The 17,735-nt window shown below is 35.8% G+C and overlaps 2 protein-coding genes across 2 annotated transcripts; both read right to left on the bottom strand.

Annotated features, from left to right (window-relative positions):
- Positions 1 to 67: 67 nt before the first annotated feature.
- On the bottom strand, positions 68 to 3,506 carry LOC129573379 (zinc finger protein 628-like). Its single transcript, XM_055453842.1, has 4 exons — positions 3,094 to 3,506; positions 1,695 to 1,865; positions 1,454 to 1,610; positions 68 to 1,368 (listed from the first exon to the last, which is right to left on the bottom strand). Exons 1-4 carry the CDS (start codon positions 3,241 to 3,243, stop codon positions 743 to 745), a joined length of 1,104 nt encoding a protein of 367 aa, XP_055309817.1. The 5' UTR covers positions 3,244 to 3,506; the 3' UTR covers positions 68 to 742.
- Positions 3,507 to 3,613: 107 nt separating this feature from the next.
- Positions 3,614 to 8,876, bottom strand: LOC129573378 (phosphoenolpyruvate carboxykinase [GTP]). The gene is made up of 3 exons (XM_055453841.1): positions 7,825 to 8,876; positions 5,362 to 6,389; positions 3,614 to 5,105 (listed from the first exon to the last, which is right to left on the bottom strand). The coding sequence occupies exons 1-3, from the start codon at positions 7,854 to 7,856 to the stop codon at positions 4,216 to 4,218; spliced, it is 1,950 nt and encodes a 649-aa protein (XP_055309816.1). The 5' UTR covers positions 7,857 to 8,876; the 3' UTR covers positions 3,614 to 4,215.
- Between the last annotated feature and the right edge of the window lie 8,859 nt (positions 8,877 to 17,735).

Raw genomic sequence — 17,735 nt, 5'->3', positions numbered from 1 at the left:
TTATTCATTTCAACGAATCTATCGCTTTAAATTTTAAAACTTTTTCTTGGTGAAGAAAAAAAAACAATTTTTTTTCCATTCTATAAATTTGCCTCGATTTTATTTCAACGATTTCGTTGGTGCTACAAATTGAACACGTGAAACAAACAAGAATCTATTCGATCATCATTAAGATGGTCAACTAAGGAGTCGATATAAAAATGATACATTGACAAAGAACATTATTTCTATCATTCATCGATGAGAAACTAAAAAAATTTATACGAAAAAAAATACAACAAAACGTTGTAAGCCCTAAGTATCGGTACATTTGTTTCCGACAATTTGTTTCACACAAATTACAATTGGTTTTCGATGTAAAATTTGCTAATTTGACATATTCTTCAACGCCTTATAAAAAAACCTACACAAAATCTATAAAAAAATATCTAAAGTCGAATACAAAAAAAAATTGTCAATCGATTGACTCACGGTTGGCCCTATTAGCAAACCATTTTGTTGCTGACTGCTTGACTAACTATAGTCGATTACATTTTTTGTTTTGCTTACGTTGATTCGTAGCCCATTTTCAATACATAGACAATTTCAGTAAACTATGACTATGCATTGCACTTAATTTTCAGTCAAATTAATCCATTTTCATCCCGAATTGGTCAACTGACTAGTCAGTTACGATATTTGCACGAATGGCTGGCCACAAATTCAATTTTCGCGAGAGTTTAAAATTATCTTCAACAATTCATCAATTTTTCTTTCTTTTAGCAAACCAGCAATTCGGGTTTGCTTTTCGAATTTCTGGGTCTATCTCATCTGGAGAAATCTTGACGAGAACGACAGTTTTTTTTTTCTTGGTTGTTTTCAGTTTGCTTCGTATGTGGGATGTTGTGGGCGTGCGGTTTGTGGCCAGATTTGCGACTTGACAATCCAGTTGTGGCGGTGGTGACGGTGGCGGTGTATCCAATGTGATCGATTTGCTCGTCGAAATGTCGCTTGACGGTGTAATGACGATTTGATCAGGTGCATTATCGACGGCTGAAGCAGTTGCTGTGGCATCCGTGGTGTGGTTGATCGGTGATTGAACCGTACCATTTCCAGCGTTCACATCGATGATGTTCCGTCGATTCGATCTGGCATTTGTTATTCGGCTGGCCGGTACAATATCTGGCGACACAACGTCTGATTGTTCTCCGCAATACGGGACAAAGCCATCGGACGCAAAGCTTTGCACATCGTTTTGTTCGTTTAACTCGCTTTCATCTACAGTTGGACAGTGTGTTTTGTGCGAGTGATCAATGTGGGCCGTCAAAATACGTCGGCTTGCATACGTTAAATTACAATGATGACAAGAATGCCTTTCGATGCCATGTTCTGCCGAGAAAGTGGAGAAAAAACATTTTAGTTTATCTTAATTTTGTTTCTATTCCTTTCACCCAATTCATATCCAATTGTTTACCTTCAATGTAGTGTACATTCAATAATCCATTTGTTTGGAATCCTCGATCGCAATGTTTGCATTTGAAAAACGAGTGACTTGTTTGCAAATGATTGATGAGATATCCTTCTTTGGCATAGCTTTTGTTACACACACCACATTTGAATGGCTTTTGACTCTATGTGTTTTGTAACGAGAAAAGAATTGAAAAAAGAAAATGTTAGGTTATTTTTTTGACTCTAATTGACTTTCACTCGTTTACCTCAATAAGTTCATGGGAAATTTTCGGATGTTCAAGTTTTTCAGGGAGTTTACCAGTCGATAAACATTGTTCAATCAATGTACTGGCTTTCTTACACATTTGCTTGGATTCATAGAAACAATCCACCCAGCTATGACATGTGTCACAAATGAAGTCATCATCAGCAACATCCTGAAAATAAAAAAAATGGACGTTTCAACGGTTTATAAGGTCTCGAATAGTCGATTCAAAAAGGAAAATAAGAAAAGGCGAAACCAAAAACTTCAACAACAACCAAATTCCAAATTTTTAAAAAAATTGCTTTGCACCAATTGGCGAAATGAAAACTGATGTATGAGACTTAGTTGTTATCATGTTTCATATTAAATTTGTAGAAATGCATGCTTAGCATATCGAAATATCATGAAAAAGAACAGTTGACATTATTTCCCTTTGCTTACATTCTCAGAGCTTCAAAAATGGAAGAATTCAAATAACACCAGTGTGCAAATCAAATACCTGTAACTAAAATCATCTAATAAGCGACTTTAGTTAACTGAGCAGATGATTTGTATGAAAAAATATTCGACTAAATTTTAGCCAGTTGCTTAATTTGGGACGTATTTGACTGCAGTCAACTTGTGATTGCAGTTAACTGTGATCATTGTTTTTTTTACAGAATAATCACTTTTTAGCCAGTCGACTATTTCCCAAAATAATCGATTGGCTGCTCAGTGCTCAGTCAGAATATTTCCACACGAGCACGGAAAATTGAAGCCATTGAAGAATATCTTGACTCATGAATGTGTAAGAAATTGAATTTTGAATTGAAAACGTTCATTTTTGCATTAAATCTTCTAAAAATGTTTGCTTTTTTGAATAATTTCTTATTTGCTTCATTTTGGTTGGCCCGTTTCATTTGCAATATCCAAATATGTATTCATGAAAAACGTTCGATTTGTGCATGGTTTTTGTTACAGTTGGCAAATTATTCAAAAACAATGAGCCCACCAACCGCGTGAATTGTGTGAATGTTTATCACAATCAATGGTTTAATAAACCATTTATTTCTTATGCAGACAATTCAGCAGTTTTGACAGTGACATATGTGATTGTTTTCAGTAGCAACACACACTCACATACATGGCTCCAAATTGAATCGAAATGCGACGATTGAATTTTGTACATGATAATCATTTCTCTATTGGCTTGTACAGTACACAGAAAAACAATGACTTCTGGCTCAAAGCAACAGCATAAAACATCATTTTCGGTCATTTCCACTGCAATCCAATTGTAAGACAGAAAAAAAAATGATAATCGTATCAAAATCTTATTGGAAATGTTGAATGAAAAAAAGTAACTTTGATTTCACTGCTAGCGTAAGAAAATCAATAAAACAGCAGAAAAAAAACCTTACTATTCCATACACATCTCTGATTTTCGTGGCAAGTGGAACTTGTGTATTGGCACATTGAATCGCACTGATATTTGTTCGTGTCAAACAAATCCGACACATAAACACAGCTCTCTGATTTAACTCCGACGTATTTTCATCGTATTCCTCCATGATTTTCGATCAAATTTATTCGTCACCACACGAAAAAAAACAACAACAACTGATTGATTTATTTTTGTTCTTTTTTTCAAAAACAGTTTTTCGTTTAGAAAAGTGCAACTCAATTGAACTGTTTGTTGTATTGGCACTTGACTGGCTGACAGTTAGTTTGAATAGCACAAACAACGTTTAGCCGGCATCAACTAAACAGCGATGATGTTCACTTGACTGATAAACTCAAACCGACTCAAGCGAATGTCAACTCAACTAACGTAGAATGGCGTTAGATGTCTCTCCATGTATGATTTGCGGCTGAAATTCAACGAATCTATCGTCTAATAACAAAACACATTTTATCGATCAACAAAACAAAAAAATCTTCTTTTTTTCAATCATTTCTGAACTTAACATTTTATTTCCCACCATTTTTCGATTCTACATTATTTGGAATCAATCGATTCGTTTTCATGGAGTTTTCAATTTAAAATTTATATAAACACACCGACTAAAAATGTGTTGAATATTAATGCTAATATACTCGATATTCGTGTTATCTGTGTTTCGCAAGCGAATTAATTAATTGGCTCCGACTGATAACAGAGCAAACCAGTAAAAGTCTGTTGGTCTAGAGTCCAAGTTTTCAATGTTTTTTTTTTCCTTTGTTTCGTTTCGTCTTATTTGTTAGGCTCTATCATAGCGTTTTTTTTATATAGTCTTGATCTCTATGTCGGACGCATCTTTTGAAAAGGCAGCCGATTGGCGCACATTGATAACTTATGGATGAATAAAAAAAAACTTATTATCAATGGTTAAAGCATTTCTTCATACTTTTTTCTCTTTCTTCAAATTTCAACTAAACAAAATTGTTTCTTAAAATTGATGATTGCTTAAAATTACTTAGACTTTGGTTTCTTTTTCATAACAAAAAAAAATTTAGATGATTTTATGTAAATCTACATGATCCAATCCAGCCGATTGATCCCCTTATTCGGAATATCCGATGCGTTTTTTCAATTCATTCAATTCATGAGCAATTTCAGCGGGTAAATCACCGCCAACTTGTTCATCAAAGTATTGTTTAATATCGTCTGCCTCTTTGAGCCAGAAAACTTTCGGTATCGAGAACAGTTCGTCAATATTGATGTCTTTCTTGAGTTGTGCAGTGTTTAAGCTATTCTCTGACGGAATGTAGCCGATTGGCGTTTTTTCGTAGCATGGTTCGTTGTTGATACGCTTGAGAATCCATTCTAATACACGAATATTTTCACCGTAACCAGGCCATAGGAATTTTCCGTTGGCATCCTTTCGGAACCAATTGACGTGGAAAATTTTTGGCGGTTGAGCACCACGTGCATTGGCTCGTGCCTCCATCGTTAGCCAGTGTTTAAGGTATGAACCGAAATTGTAACCGAAGAATGGACGCATTGCGAATGGATCGTTCATTATGATTTTGCCTTTGTGTTCGGCAGCGGCTGTTGCTTCACTGCGCATTGTTGCACCGACGAATATACCGTGTTGCCAAGAGAATGCCTCGTATACGAGTGGTACGCCGGCCGGCCGTCGTCCACCAAATAAAATGGCACTGATTGGAACACCATCTGGACTCTCCCAGTCTTTGTCGATGATTGGACACTGTTCGGCTGGCGTGCAAAATCGCGAATTCGGATGCGCTGCTGGTGTTTTTGATACACCTGGAATCCATGGCTTGCCCAACCAATCGGTTACACTGATATTGTCCGTTAAAGTGTTCTCCATTCCTTCCCAGTATACACCACCATCGGATGTTGATGCAACATTCGTGAAAAGTGTATTCTTGAAAATGGTCTTCATCGCATTTGGATTCGTTTGATCTGACGTTCCTGGCGCAACACCAACTAGAATATTTCGAGAAAGAGAGAAAAATTGAAGGGAGTTTGTTAGTTTTTGTCTTTTTTTTCTGAGGTTTTTGAACAAAAAACGATTGTTGCGGTCAATTTATGAACAAGAATCGATCAAATTAAAAGTTTTTATTACGAAATTTTGGTTTCAATTTTTGAATTATTTGGTTTATGAACTGAAACCATTTTTACGCATCAAAATCAACCGTAAGACGGGTAAAAATTGCCAAATATTCAAAATGTCAATACTTACAGAAGCCATTTTCGGGATTAATCGCACGCAATTGACCCTTTTCATCGTATTTCATCCATGCGATATCGTCACCGATGCATTCAACCTTGTACCCAGGTAGCGATGGTGTAAGCATGGCCAAATTGGTTTTGCCGCACGCCGATGGGAATGCAGCAGCAATGTATCGTTTTTCTCCTTCAGGATTGGTAATACCCAAGATAAGCATATGCTCAGCCAGCCATCCTTCCTTCTTGGCAATGGTGCTGCCAATGCGTAGAGCGAAGCATTTTTTACCCAACAATGAATTGCCACCATAGCCGGATCCATACGAAACGATTTCATTGGAAGCGGGCTTATGCAAAATGATGGTTCTTTCGGGATCGCATGGCCACGATGGTTGTTCAATTTTACCGCTCGCTGGTGTGCCAACCGAATGTAGGCATCGGACAAAATCGCTATTGTCACGCAGTAAATTCAGAACAGCACGACCCATTCGGGTCATAATACGCATTGAGCAAACGACATAAGCTGAGTCGGTGATTTCGATGCCAATTTTCGAAAGTGATGATCCAACTGGGCCCATTGAAAATGGTACCACATACATTGTACGTCCTCTCATACAGCCCGGGAATCGATTAAACATTGCTGCTTCCATGTCCTTTTCCGAAATCCAATTTCCCAATTTCCCTTCGACATTCTCCTTAGCCGTTGGAATTGAATCTTCACGATGTGGCGTACAAATAAATGTCTTCGATTCGACACGAGCTACATCGGCCGGATTTGTACGAGCCAACCAACAATTTTCATACTTTGGCAATGGCGTTATAGTGCCTTGGCTGTACAACAATCGCAATAGCATATTGTACTCTCGATTGCTGCCATCACAAATATGGATTTGCTCCGGTTGACACAACATCACCGATTGCTCAATGAATGCACGCACTTTTGGCGATAGAACACCCGTCTCTCCGTTTGACACCGGGAAGCCACGAATGTGATTGTACAGCCCAACGTTACTGGTTGTTGTACATTTTGACGTCATATATGACCTAAGGATTAAAATTTGAGAATAGAAAGTGTTAACAAAAATTTTAATCAAATTGATGAAACACATGATTGCCGCCCTATGACGAAGCGGACACAGTTTCGAAGCACAGAAATATTCTGACTGAGCAGCCAATCGAATATTTTGGGATATAGTCGACTGGCTAAAAAGTGATTAATCAGTACAAAAACATTGATCATAGTTAACTGCAATCACAAGTTGAATGCAGTCAAAATTGCCCCAAATTTGGCGACTGGCTAATATTTCATCGTAGTCGATTATTTTTTTCATCAGTTAACTAAAGTCAGATTTCAGTTACAATCAGTCAGTCATTTGTTTTCAACACCGGTCGAGATATCGGAATGGTCTTAAGTGTATATCACTTTAAACATCAAATATTGCATCAGATAAAAAAAAAACATTCGATGGATGATGAAATTCAACCGTACGCTCGGTCATATTAAAACAAACACAAGCATCGGCTACTCAAACACAAACATTGGCCCCTACAACACGCACTGAACTGGCTGAAAGTTTTCGCCTGCAACGCATTTATGCTGTTTTCGACCATGGAATTACAGTGTTTTGTTTATTTAAACTAGACAAACTGGTGCGCAATTTTTAGATCCAATTGTAAACAGCATAAAAATAAAATGTGTTTACATGGGAACAATGAGCACTTAATGAGGATGTTTTGATTTTACGCTTCTTTTTTTTGCTCACTTTGGTAAGTAAGTCGAAAGCCATGGGCAAAATTGTGAAATTGCACTTGAATTGAAATAGATTATTGAATTAGCATTAACGACAACATTTCAAGTGCAGCGATCGTTGAAGCTATTTTGAATGCAAAAAATAACAAAAAATGGAAAAAATGAAGAAGAATGCAAAACGTCCAGGTTTGACTCCAGATCGGATTCATTTCACTTCGGACCAGATTCAATACGGATTATCTGATTGTCCATGGAATTTCTTTCTTCAGTAAAGAAGGTAAAGAATCTTTACAAAGAAAGAATTAATTCAAAAGTCAAGAAAAATTGTGAAATTTGGAGAAAAAAACGCAACACGAGAAACAAATTGCGAAATTACACGAATTGATGTTCACAACAAAAATATTACACAAATGCGAAAAAACGTTGCAATAAGTGAATTATTCGATTCTGACGAAAGTTCTCCGGAATGTTTTCAGAATATTTTTAGAAAATTAATTTTTTGTTTTGGATTTTCTGATTTTTTTGTTGAAATTTTTTTGGAACATTTTGGAACTTTCCTTTTTGATCTTCCGAAAATCTTTGAAAATGATTTCTCTCCAGTTTCATACCGAGAATAAGAATTTCAATAAAAAAAAATCTTTTAAAACTGTTTTCTCCGTAGAAACTCCTTTAAAATATCAAAATCTACGGAAAAATCCAAAAAAACCTTGAAAAAAATTGAAAACTTACGTTGGTGCAACTTTTTCGATGAGTTCTGGCATTTTGATTTCGGTTGATGGTGCAGTACTTTTAGCTCGGACACAAAATGTAACAAAAGTGCGTAAATTTTGTGTCGCTTTCACAATGATGAAAGCCGTTTTGATAGAATATCAATTCGATTCAAATGAAAATTTTCGCTCGATTTTCAGTTTTGTTTTTACACACTGCAATTGATTCGATTGTATCACATTCACTGCCGGTGGCGCGTTTGACGGTGTAAAAATTGTTCGCAAAATCCGCACTTTGAATATAATCGAAATTTAAGAATTTTTCGTTGAGCGATTCTATTCATTTAAAAAGTGGATCGTGGTTGGTTGTGTGTTCTAGTTTTTTTTTCGAGTTTAAAAAAATTGGTGTTTAGTATTTAGTTGTTTAGTTGTCAACGACAAAAACGTAAATGCTCTGCAAAAATCTCTCTTTGCCAGATTTAAAATTTCTTTTTCGTACGAATTTCTCTTATTCTTTGAAAATAATAATCCACTGTGCCTTTTTCAGATGGGTCTGAAATGGTTGTGTCCGTTGAACGATGTGAGGTGCGTTGGACGGATCATGGGCTTATATACAGAGCGAAATTTTGCCATGTGTGTTTTTTTCTCTCTTCTCACTTCTGTGTGTATCGCCTGTTTAGTGCGTCTTGTTTTTGGTTTGAGACCGTTTTTTTTTCTCTCTTCACAGCCCGTTGTTTGTGCCTGTTGACACTCTCCGTGTTGTTTGTATGGTTATGGTTTTTGTGTGTGTGTGTGGAGTGTTTGTGTGCATCATTGAAAAACAATGTTTTACACATACACCGAATTGTCCGGGATGTAAATTGCCATCGGTCGGTAAGTGTCGCTTGAAATCGCTGTAATTTGTTTCCTTCTTAGTTCAATCCGTATTGGTATGTGAGTGTGTATTACACACTCCTCTTCTAAACATGAACGACCGAGCACCGAATGCGACGGCAGGGGCACACACGATTATCAATGTAATCCATGATTGGTGCGGTAAAGAGGCTCGTTATCACATACACGCTATAACTGCTTTGTTTGGCATTTTGACGCGCGCGACACGCTCATTTACATAGTCACACAAAAACAAAACAGATGATTATAAGAAGCATGTACGAGATTCGAGATTCAAATACTTGAACAACAGCATTTTTTTCCTGTGGTTGTTGTCGTCGTCGTCTTCCTCGTTGTTGCTGATTAACTAGGTGGTAGGTGATTTACTTGCTGAATATCGAAATCTGGACAAAAAAAACACTTATCGCTTCTAAACCAGAAAACACGTCGCAGAAAAAGAAGAAGAAGCAGAGACACACACGACGCAATACAACAACAACCGTTCATGGCGAAACAGCTGATAACACAATCGTTTGAACGAATGTATATGTAAATATATATCACCGTTCGTTCGGTCGGTTTGGTCGAGTTCCAAATTAATCTGGAAAGGCACATACATATTCGTGTGATCAATTGATAAAGCAGCGGAACTTTGTACCATTCGCATTTGGCGGTGTTGTTTACAAATACTGCTTTTGCCCACTGAATTTCTAGCACGCTTTGCATCATCGTCGCATTTTATTGAATCGAAAATGTGCACTTTGATTAGTAATAATCAAATCCACTCAGCAGTTTTGATACTTTGGTTGATTTTCGAATTGCACATTGAATGCAAACTTACGGCAAATTTCAAGTGGACAATACCAGCCTCTCTGATCGTCTGTACAAATAGATAGGTAACGTCAAACAAGAACAATAAAGCGGCACCTGGCGACTGGTTGGAGAAATAGAGAACCATGCACATAGTTTGCTGTAACAAGTATGCGTCTGTGTTAGTTCAAACGTTGAAAGTATGACACATTGCACTTAGTCCCCAGGTGCCGCTGTATTGTTTACTATTTTCATGATCAGAAAGGCTGGACAATACATGAAGCAAAAATCGTATTCATATGAAACGACACGGTTAAACACAAATTTTTACAGCCTATGTGAAGCTAATATGAAACAATCACAGTCGAAATGAAGTCATTTGTTGACGACAAATTGATTTCAACTCGACATCGTTCCACTTCACAATTTTTGAACTTCAAATTTTCAATGTGAACACACTCAGCCGATTTTTTTTCCAATTTGATTTTCTGTTGTTTTTGAACAAGTCATTTCCGTTTGCATCGAATGTGACATTTTTTTGTTGCATTGAATGCCCGTTTTTTTTGTATTGAATTAAAAATATCCGTTCGATTAAGAAAAAAAAACACGCATGGGGAGAAGATCGATCATTGGCATTGTCGAGTGCTTGATCGCTTCCTGTTGGGTTTCAATCGCTTCAGATTAGCCGTAGAACTTTCGAGTGCAGAGAGAGCGAGAAACAATAAACAGCAACAAATGGAAAATTCCCGCTTGGAGAAAGAAGAAAAAAACAGCGAATTGAGACCATTTGCTTGATAGTTAATACTAATATCTCACAAGTGGGACAACATGTGCGCCCCAAACCATGAATGTATGCGTAAAATTTCCATAGTTCACAATACGTACACTGTATGTATGTGCATGAAAATAGCGACTTTTCAATATTTGTGTATTGAAATTTTCTATAGAAACGCTGTGCGAATTTAAGAAAAAAAGACGACGACGACGAATGGAGCCGCAACAAATCGCTTGGAGTAGAAAGTTCACAAGAACGACATTATTTACAGATACGGTTAAGTCTAGACATTCAAAGCCAACCGATCATCTCAAAGGTCAACCGATTTTCAAATGTAATACGTACAAATCTGACTCAGTTGAACATGCTTCAAATCTCGGTGCAGCAGGATTTTAATTAAGAGAATCCTTTGGCTACCATCATTTCGATTAGACCCGTTTTTAATAAGCATCGAGAGCAATCAAGAGAGGGTACATTTTGCATACCATGGACTATTTCAATTGTTTTAACGGTTGTCAATTGAACGAACGATCGCGTTGAAAACATTCAATGATGTTGATAAAACTTACACTCTTGATAGTTGTAATCGAAATAAAATGGAAATTTTTTCATTAGATTATTTTAATTTATTGAATGAAGATTTTCTTCAAGACGAATAAGGACATTTTTTCCACTTTATAAGATCCAAATCCATTGTTTGCATGAAAATTGATGTAAAAACCCATCGTTTGAACAAACCATGTTTAATTCCTAATTAAAAATGTCCCATAAATTTGTCCAATAATACATCGCAGACAGAAGCTGAGCCTAGCCGATCGATTCGAATCGACCTGTGCCGATCTGGGCCGATAATTTTCGGTTTTCCTGTAATTATCACCTAGTTTAAGGTCCTTTAATGATCGTCTAATGATCACATTAGTCTCTTTTTTCAATATTCTTTCAATATTCTTGCTACAGCCTTTATTTATTTTATTTTGCCACAATAACTGTTAATCTTAATGATCAACATCTACAGCATCATTGATGCTGATCTATTTTCATTGGGCTTAGAATTATGGTTGACATTGGTCTATCGTCTATCCAATACGCATGTCAGAATTATACCGAGCGAAAAAAAAATCTTTTAAGCTAACTTGCGTGTCTCAAGTATAACAGCGTAGTTATGGATTAAAAAGCGAACAAAAATGTCATTAGCAATGGCCCATAGATTTAAAATTAACTTAATTAGTAATAATCTAATGGAACAAATATGCGAGAACAACGTGCCGGAGAAAGGAACCGATAAAAAAAAGAGAAAAAACGACTAATATGACGTTCAGTACGCTTGGAAATATAAAAAAATACTATTAAAATCAAAAATGAGAGACAAATTTGGGAGCATTTATCAAATTGATCGAACAAATTGTTTACAAATCATGTTCTTCTTCATATAATTAGAATGTTAATGTATTATTTACTCCAATTTGGAGCATTAAAATGCATTAACATTCTAATAATATGAAGAAGAACATGATTTGTAAACGATTTGTTCGATCAATTTAGGTAAATTCTCCCAAATTAGTCTCACATTTTTGATTTTAGTTTGGAATTTATCTCTCATTTCAAATTTTACTTCATTTTATCGATAAAATGATCATTTCAGATGACAATCCATTTGAACAGAGTATGATAAGTGAGTCTAAATATCATCAGTTCATCGAATAATTTCAAAAATTATGTTCATTATCGAAAACTCTTTGAAGCATACGCTGAATTTTGATCTGTTGATCCGACATTTCATTCGGGCCAACGGCCAAGGTAAACAGAATCACTTTTGATAAGATAGCCTCACGATGAAATATAGAAAGCGTTTATTATAGAGTTTCGAATGTTTGCGTCCGAATGAAGAGAAATGGTTTCGATTGTTTGTTCCAAAAAAAGTGTTGATACGTAATTTTCGAGGAATTTCTCTCGTAAACAAGCAATGACATCGCCATCTCAGCTCGGCCAAAGCAATTGTTTGTGTCGTTGACGTAACAGCCTATATTGTTCAATGTTCATAGTATTAGCTTCATATATGCAAGTCCATTGCATCGCAGTCACAGTAATGATTTAGCAGAAAGTGATATGGAAGAGCAAGACCTAGCTGAGAGATTTTTGCAATCTAAATGAATGGATACTTAGCAAATCTGATCAAATTCTTGAAATCTAAACAAATTCTCCTGAATCCAAAGAAGACTCTCTACATCCTGATTCATTTTGAGTTTTAAAAAGAAAAATTCAAAAATCCGATGTTTTCTGGACCAACGACCGAACATATCCACTTATCTAATTGGAAAATATATTTTGCGTCGATCAGATGTTTTTGAAATTACACTCATTTGAATGCGCATCAAAACAACAGCTGATAAAACACAAAACCAATGACTTAACAAGTCGAATAAATTGCAAATCTCGTTTTTTCTTCGCCAAAAAAATTTCAATCAATCAATTAGCTCAATCTGTCCCTTTTTCAAGTGGGCTAAATGAAAACAATAGCTTCTGCTCTGATTTCTTGATCGCTTGTCAACAACGGGTCTTGAACAGCCGTAAGGGCTGATGCAACAATATGCATCTCAACTCAAAGACTTTAACGGCGAATGCAATAAATAAAACACCTATTTTTAGACTTAACACTGCATCTGATATCAATCAGTGCAATTCACAGCGACAGTTACATCAACGCAATGACTTGCAGTCAAGTACAGACAAATTGATCGAGCATTTATTTATTTTATTCCAGCCTTTTTTTTGTCCATATTGCTGGTACAAAGTCCTCCGTAGAGTAGAAAAAAACTCAAAAATCGACTCACAATAAACAACAAGCAATCACATCCAAACTGAGCGACAAGTTTCATCGCAAATGAGTGACAAGTTTACAGGAATTGTGATCGAAGTAAAAAGAAAAGAAATTTTTCCATCGAAATGACAACTCAATAACCCAATGGAAAAAAAACAACATCAATAGCACATGTAATCTAGTCCATACGTTATTTCTGTTCCACGAAATTTCTATATAACTTTCGTCATTCATAATTGTAAATCAAATAAGGACAAGCCATTGATTGGGTTACATGTGGAATTGATAATGGACAAATTATCCGACGTGATTTGATTGAAATGACAACTTTCAATAATGATTTTAAACAAAATCAACAATATGAATGCGACACGCATGAAACGAAATCAAAAATGCCACCGAATCTAAACCATGACGTCTCGTCAAATGGCATCGCCCGTATAATGATGCGTCGGACATTTCATACATACCGAAAAACGAAGTCGCAATTCTGTCCATGGAGGCTCGTTTCGTTATCACACACATTTTTCAAGTGTGATCGAGGTTCAAGTGAAGTTCAGAACATATTTTGGGGTTTTTCTATTGACAAAGAAATGATTGCGTTATTGACGACGACAACGACGACGACGACGACAACGACAGCAGCAACAGCAACAACATCAATAAAAATCAGTCCAGATTTGTTCAACGTAAAAATCGAAATCGCCTTGCGTTTTTAAATATAAAAATAAAAACAAAATCATCTGTTTTTTCCAGACGTTCTATCCTAATCAGCATGAAATTTTGCATGGATTTTTCATCAGTGGATTTATTCACATCGGTTTTTTTTCCTCTTTCTCCGTTCAATGTTGTTGACACTGGCTATATTTAAAAATCAATTGAACTCGAAAAAAAAGTGACCTCACGCAAAGAATGATATACTGCAGGGGGGAAAAGGCATATATTTTCGATTGTGTTATCGAAGAATTTCGTTGTCGATCATTTGCAATTGAAGAGAGCAGCAAAAAAAAAATCATTAATAAACAAATAACATGGATGTTGTTTTCGGTGTCACGCGAGACAGATCAATTGACGTAGAGTCAATCAGCACGATCTGCAGTCGAAAAAGCGGTGTGCTAAAATTAAAATTCTAATTAAGTTTGGCCAGCAGTAGCAGCGGCAGCAAATGAAGTTGCGAAAATAATCGCGTCGTCCAAATTGAAAATGGAATTAATTTGATAGATGTGGGCCGGTCGGTTGTTGATTTGAAAACGTTTCCTGATAATGGCAGCGATTGTAAAAGAACAACAAAGTTGTGTTATCAGTAAGTATACACAGAGTTCGGGGAATGAAGAGTGAGTGACGAACGGCGGCGATGGAGAGAGAGATAGAGTAACGACGCGGCCATTTGAAAAACATGTTTTTTGTTTAGTGATGATGGGGGGTTAACACCAACGACGATGATGATATAGCATTTTTTTTTCTCTATCTATCCGTGCACTTAGTGCGATAGCCAGCCTTTTTGCAACCCGCAATAATCTATTTTCTTGCGTTTCAACATCCAATGCGCACGACAACAATCAGAAATGATGAAGAAGAAGGAGCAAACAAAAAGACGCACAATCACCACTGACACAAGCTTTCTTGTTTAGCGCTCGACAGCGACACAACAACATATTTTTCACTCAATCATACACGGCTCTCGTTCTCTTGAAATGACCTCGTTTTTATATTCAATAACAACAACACTTGGCATACAGTGTTTATGTGTTTATTCTCGGCTTAGACTAGACACTACTAACGGTATCATCGATACGGTGATGCAGTCGCGCATTGCTGACGTTACCTTTTTTTTCCAATGAACAATGCAAATATGAACGAAGATGGTCATGAAACAGAAAAGGACAAAATACTACGCATCATATGACAACGGCATTCGCATTGACGACCGTAACTCTTTTCGAACTGAATTTGCCGTTTGTTTCGATGGAAACGATATTTGTGACAGAACAAGAGAAGTGACGGCATTGATTTGGAAGTTTGGTTGACAATCACCACGAATAGCCATAAAATCTTAAAAAAAATGACATAGACACAGAAATAAACACATCCAAATCCGAAATAAAAAGTCTAAAAACATAAAAATAAGTTAAAACACAAATAAACATAGGCATAAACATCAGAACAAAAAAAAAGAAAGACAACAAAACAGTTAAGAGAAAAAACATAAACAAAATCAAGTGCAAAATAAACACACGAACAGTAAGAATTAGAAGAAGAGGAATTGGAACAAAAAGAAAGAAAAAGAAGGACAGAAATTTGATTAAATTAAACCTAAATTAACGGAAAGATAACAAAAATTTATTAAAATTCGAAAAGTGGTGGAAAAATGGCTTCAAGTCAGAGTCAACGGGTTGAAGTGAACGAAAAGCGATTGCATCGCGACAACAAGATGTTTCACCTGGATGTTATCAGCAAATCAATCGGGCGAATTGTCACCAATTCGAAAAATGCCGATTTCAAATCCGACGTTGGCAAAACATTGAATGTCGAAGTGGGCCGTCGAAAGAAGACCATCCAAACGGAAACCATGAAATTGCTCAAGGTCAACTATCAAGACACGACACAAAGCCAGATGAATCACGGCAATGGCCAGCAATGAGCTGATTACCTGATCGGAGTTTTGAAGCCGGTTATCTGTTGCCGTTTGATTGACGGAGACGCTGCGTGAAATTTGCCTCATCCTTCTTCTATTAAATAAGACTTTTTTTTCTAGTTTTTCTGTTTTTCTTCCATCTCTTCAATTTTTTTTCTTTTTTTTCCACATTTTTTCCAAACTTTTTTTTTTCCGTAATTTTTCAACTTTACTTTCAACCTCGATTGGTTCATTGATGGTCAATATTTTCTAAGCCAAGTTTGTTTTAGATTTTCGAAAATCAATTCGAAGGAAAAATTAGGTCAAAAGTGCTATGAAAAAAGTTTTCATTGAAATTTTGGTTAAACATTAAGCGGGAGGTAAACTAAATGGCTGCGAAGCGGAAAAGTTTCGTATGTAATTCGTTTTATTTGTAGTTGAAATTATTTTCCAACGAAAAAAATCATACATTAATTACGGAAATTCTTGAGAATTTTTGTATATTTTCAACAGATGTCTTTTCCATAGCTCATTAAGATATTCTCGTAACTCGGTTGTAAAACTCTATGCAATTGCATGATGTACCAATTATGACAAGACGAACAGTGATTCGATAATCCAATCATGTCGCTAGGCTGATTCTGTACAAACTGATTTTCTAGACCAAAATAAAACGAAAAACGATTCCAAAAATAGAAAAACTCATGTCATTTTATTTGAAAAAAGAAAACACTTTATTTATTTTATTTACGTCATATCCAACAGTTGTGGTGGTCCGATATTTTGAAACTCAAACGTATTATTCATTTTCTTCTCTGTATTTTAATTTTTTTATTCGTTTTTCCTATGAAGAACACAATAGATTAAAATAATTAATAACAATAACTTTGTTCTTGAACCTGATATCTCCTCCATTCCTTGGCTAAATCATCAAAAATCCAAAATTTGATGATAAAAAAATGCACTTCTGTTTCAAAGTTTAATGTGAAAAATTGACACAAACGAAAATTTGAAGGAAAAAAAGAAACAAAAACAATGCATTATTTCAAAATAATGGAATGAATGAATAAAATTGCGCTAAGGTTTGGATAAAATTGCATGTTTCAATATTTCTATCAAATGTCCGTGGGAAATAGCTTGTGCAGAGGCTATGCTATAATAATTTGTTGTATGTTTAGACCTAATTTATTAGGCGTTTACATGTGTGTTGTTGTTGTTGTTTGTGTGAGGATTCTAACGGTCTTATTTCCCAGTTAATTTTCTACTTTACCACACTCAAAGTATGAGGGAAAAGGTCACAGGTTATTTCATTGAATATATTCATCGTAAAAAGGTGTGTTTGTTTTTGGTGTGTAGAGGAAAAGCGGCCATGCAAAATTGGCGGTGTGAAAAAAGTCTCGAATTTTGGAAAAATATTCTTATCATTTACAAAACTTGGTTTCGTGGGTGTCGAAATATGTATGCCTAGCAAAATCGTGGTGCTCTGACAAAAAAAGCCGGCATTTTCAGTACAATTGATTTGGTTCGATATTTTTTCGACTTTTTTGCTTGGATAATTGTTCGATTCATTTTTTCTGAATAAATCCATATTTCATTTCTTTTGAATTTACTACTGGCATGAATTCATCGATTCAATTCATTGATATAGAAAATTGTAAATGTTTTATTTCCAAAATTTCGTAACGTAACAATTTCAGTGCACTTTGAATGTGTATCGCCGATATCGATCGCATCACAAATCGAATTATCAGTTTTTCCTCGGCTTGTATATAATCGATTCACGCGACAATTGGTTTTTTCCATGACGAACAACCACAAGAAAGAACAAAAACAAGAATGAAATGTACAAATGACTCGAGGGCACTATTTTCAAGGCAACGATGGCAATGATTGGCTACAGTTGGCAACAATCGGATACAATCAGCAACGATATATGGTCTATGAACGACCCCAAAGAAGGTCGTATTCCATGTTTTTTTCACAGCGTTCAATAGTAAATCGCTCATTTTTTATCGCGATTTAGCAATCGTGTGCCTTTAAAAT

This window comes from Sitodiplosis mosellana, unplaced genomic scaffold (genome assembly GCF_009176505.1).
Source record: "Sitodiplosis mosellana isolate CC-2019 unplaced genomic scaffold, AAFC_SMos_1.0 Smas_scaffold_6062, whole genome shotgun sequence".
Classification (NCBI taxonomy): domain Eukaryota; kingdom Metazoa; phylum Arthropoda; class Insecta; order Diptera; family Cecidomyiidae; genus Sitodiplosis; species Sitodiplosis mosellana.
The sequence above is the reverse complement of the archived record's forward strand: the minus strand, read 5'-3'. Positions and strand labels throughout refer to the sequence as shown.

Coding starts and splice junctions, on each gene's coding strand:
- LOC129573379 (XM_055453842.1), bottom strand. CDS start 3,243: ATGGAGGAATACGATGAAAATACGTCGGAGTTAAATCAGAGAGCTGTG. Junction 1,866..3,093: donor TCAGAGATGTGTATGGAATA/GTAAGGTTTTTT, acceptor TTTTATTTTCAG/GATGTTGCTGATGATGACTT. Junction 1,369..1,453: donor GAATGTACACTACATTGAAG/GTAAACAATTGG, acceptor CTTTCTCGGCAG/AACATGGCATCGAAAGGCAT.
- LOC129573378 (XM_055453841.1), bottom strand. CDS start 7,856: ATGCCAGAACTCATCGAAAAAGTTGCACCAAC. Junction 6,390..7,824: donor ATCGAAAAAGTTGCACCAAC/GTAAGTTTTCAA, acceptor TTTAATCCTTAG/GTCATATATGACGTCAAAAT. Junction 5,106..5,361: donor TAATCCCGAAAATGGCTTCT/GTAAGTATTGAC, acceptor GAAATATTCTAG/TTGGTGTTGCGCCAGGAACG.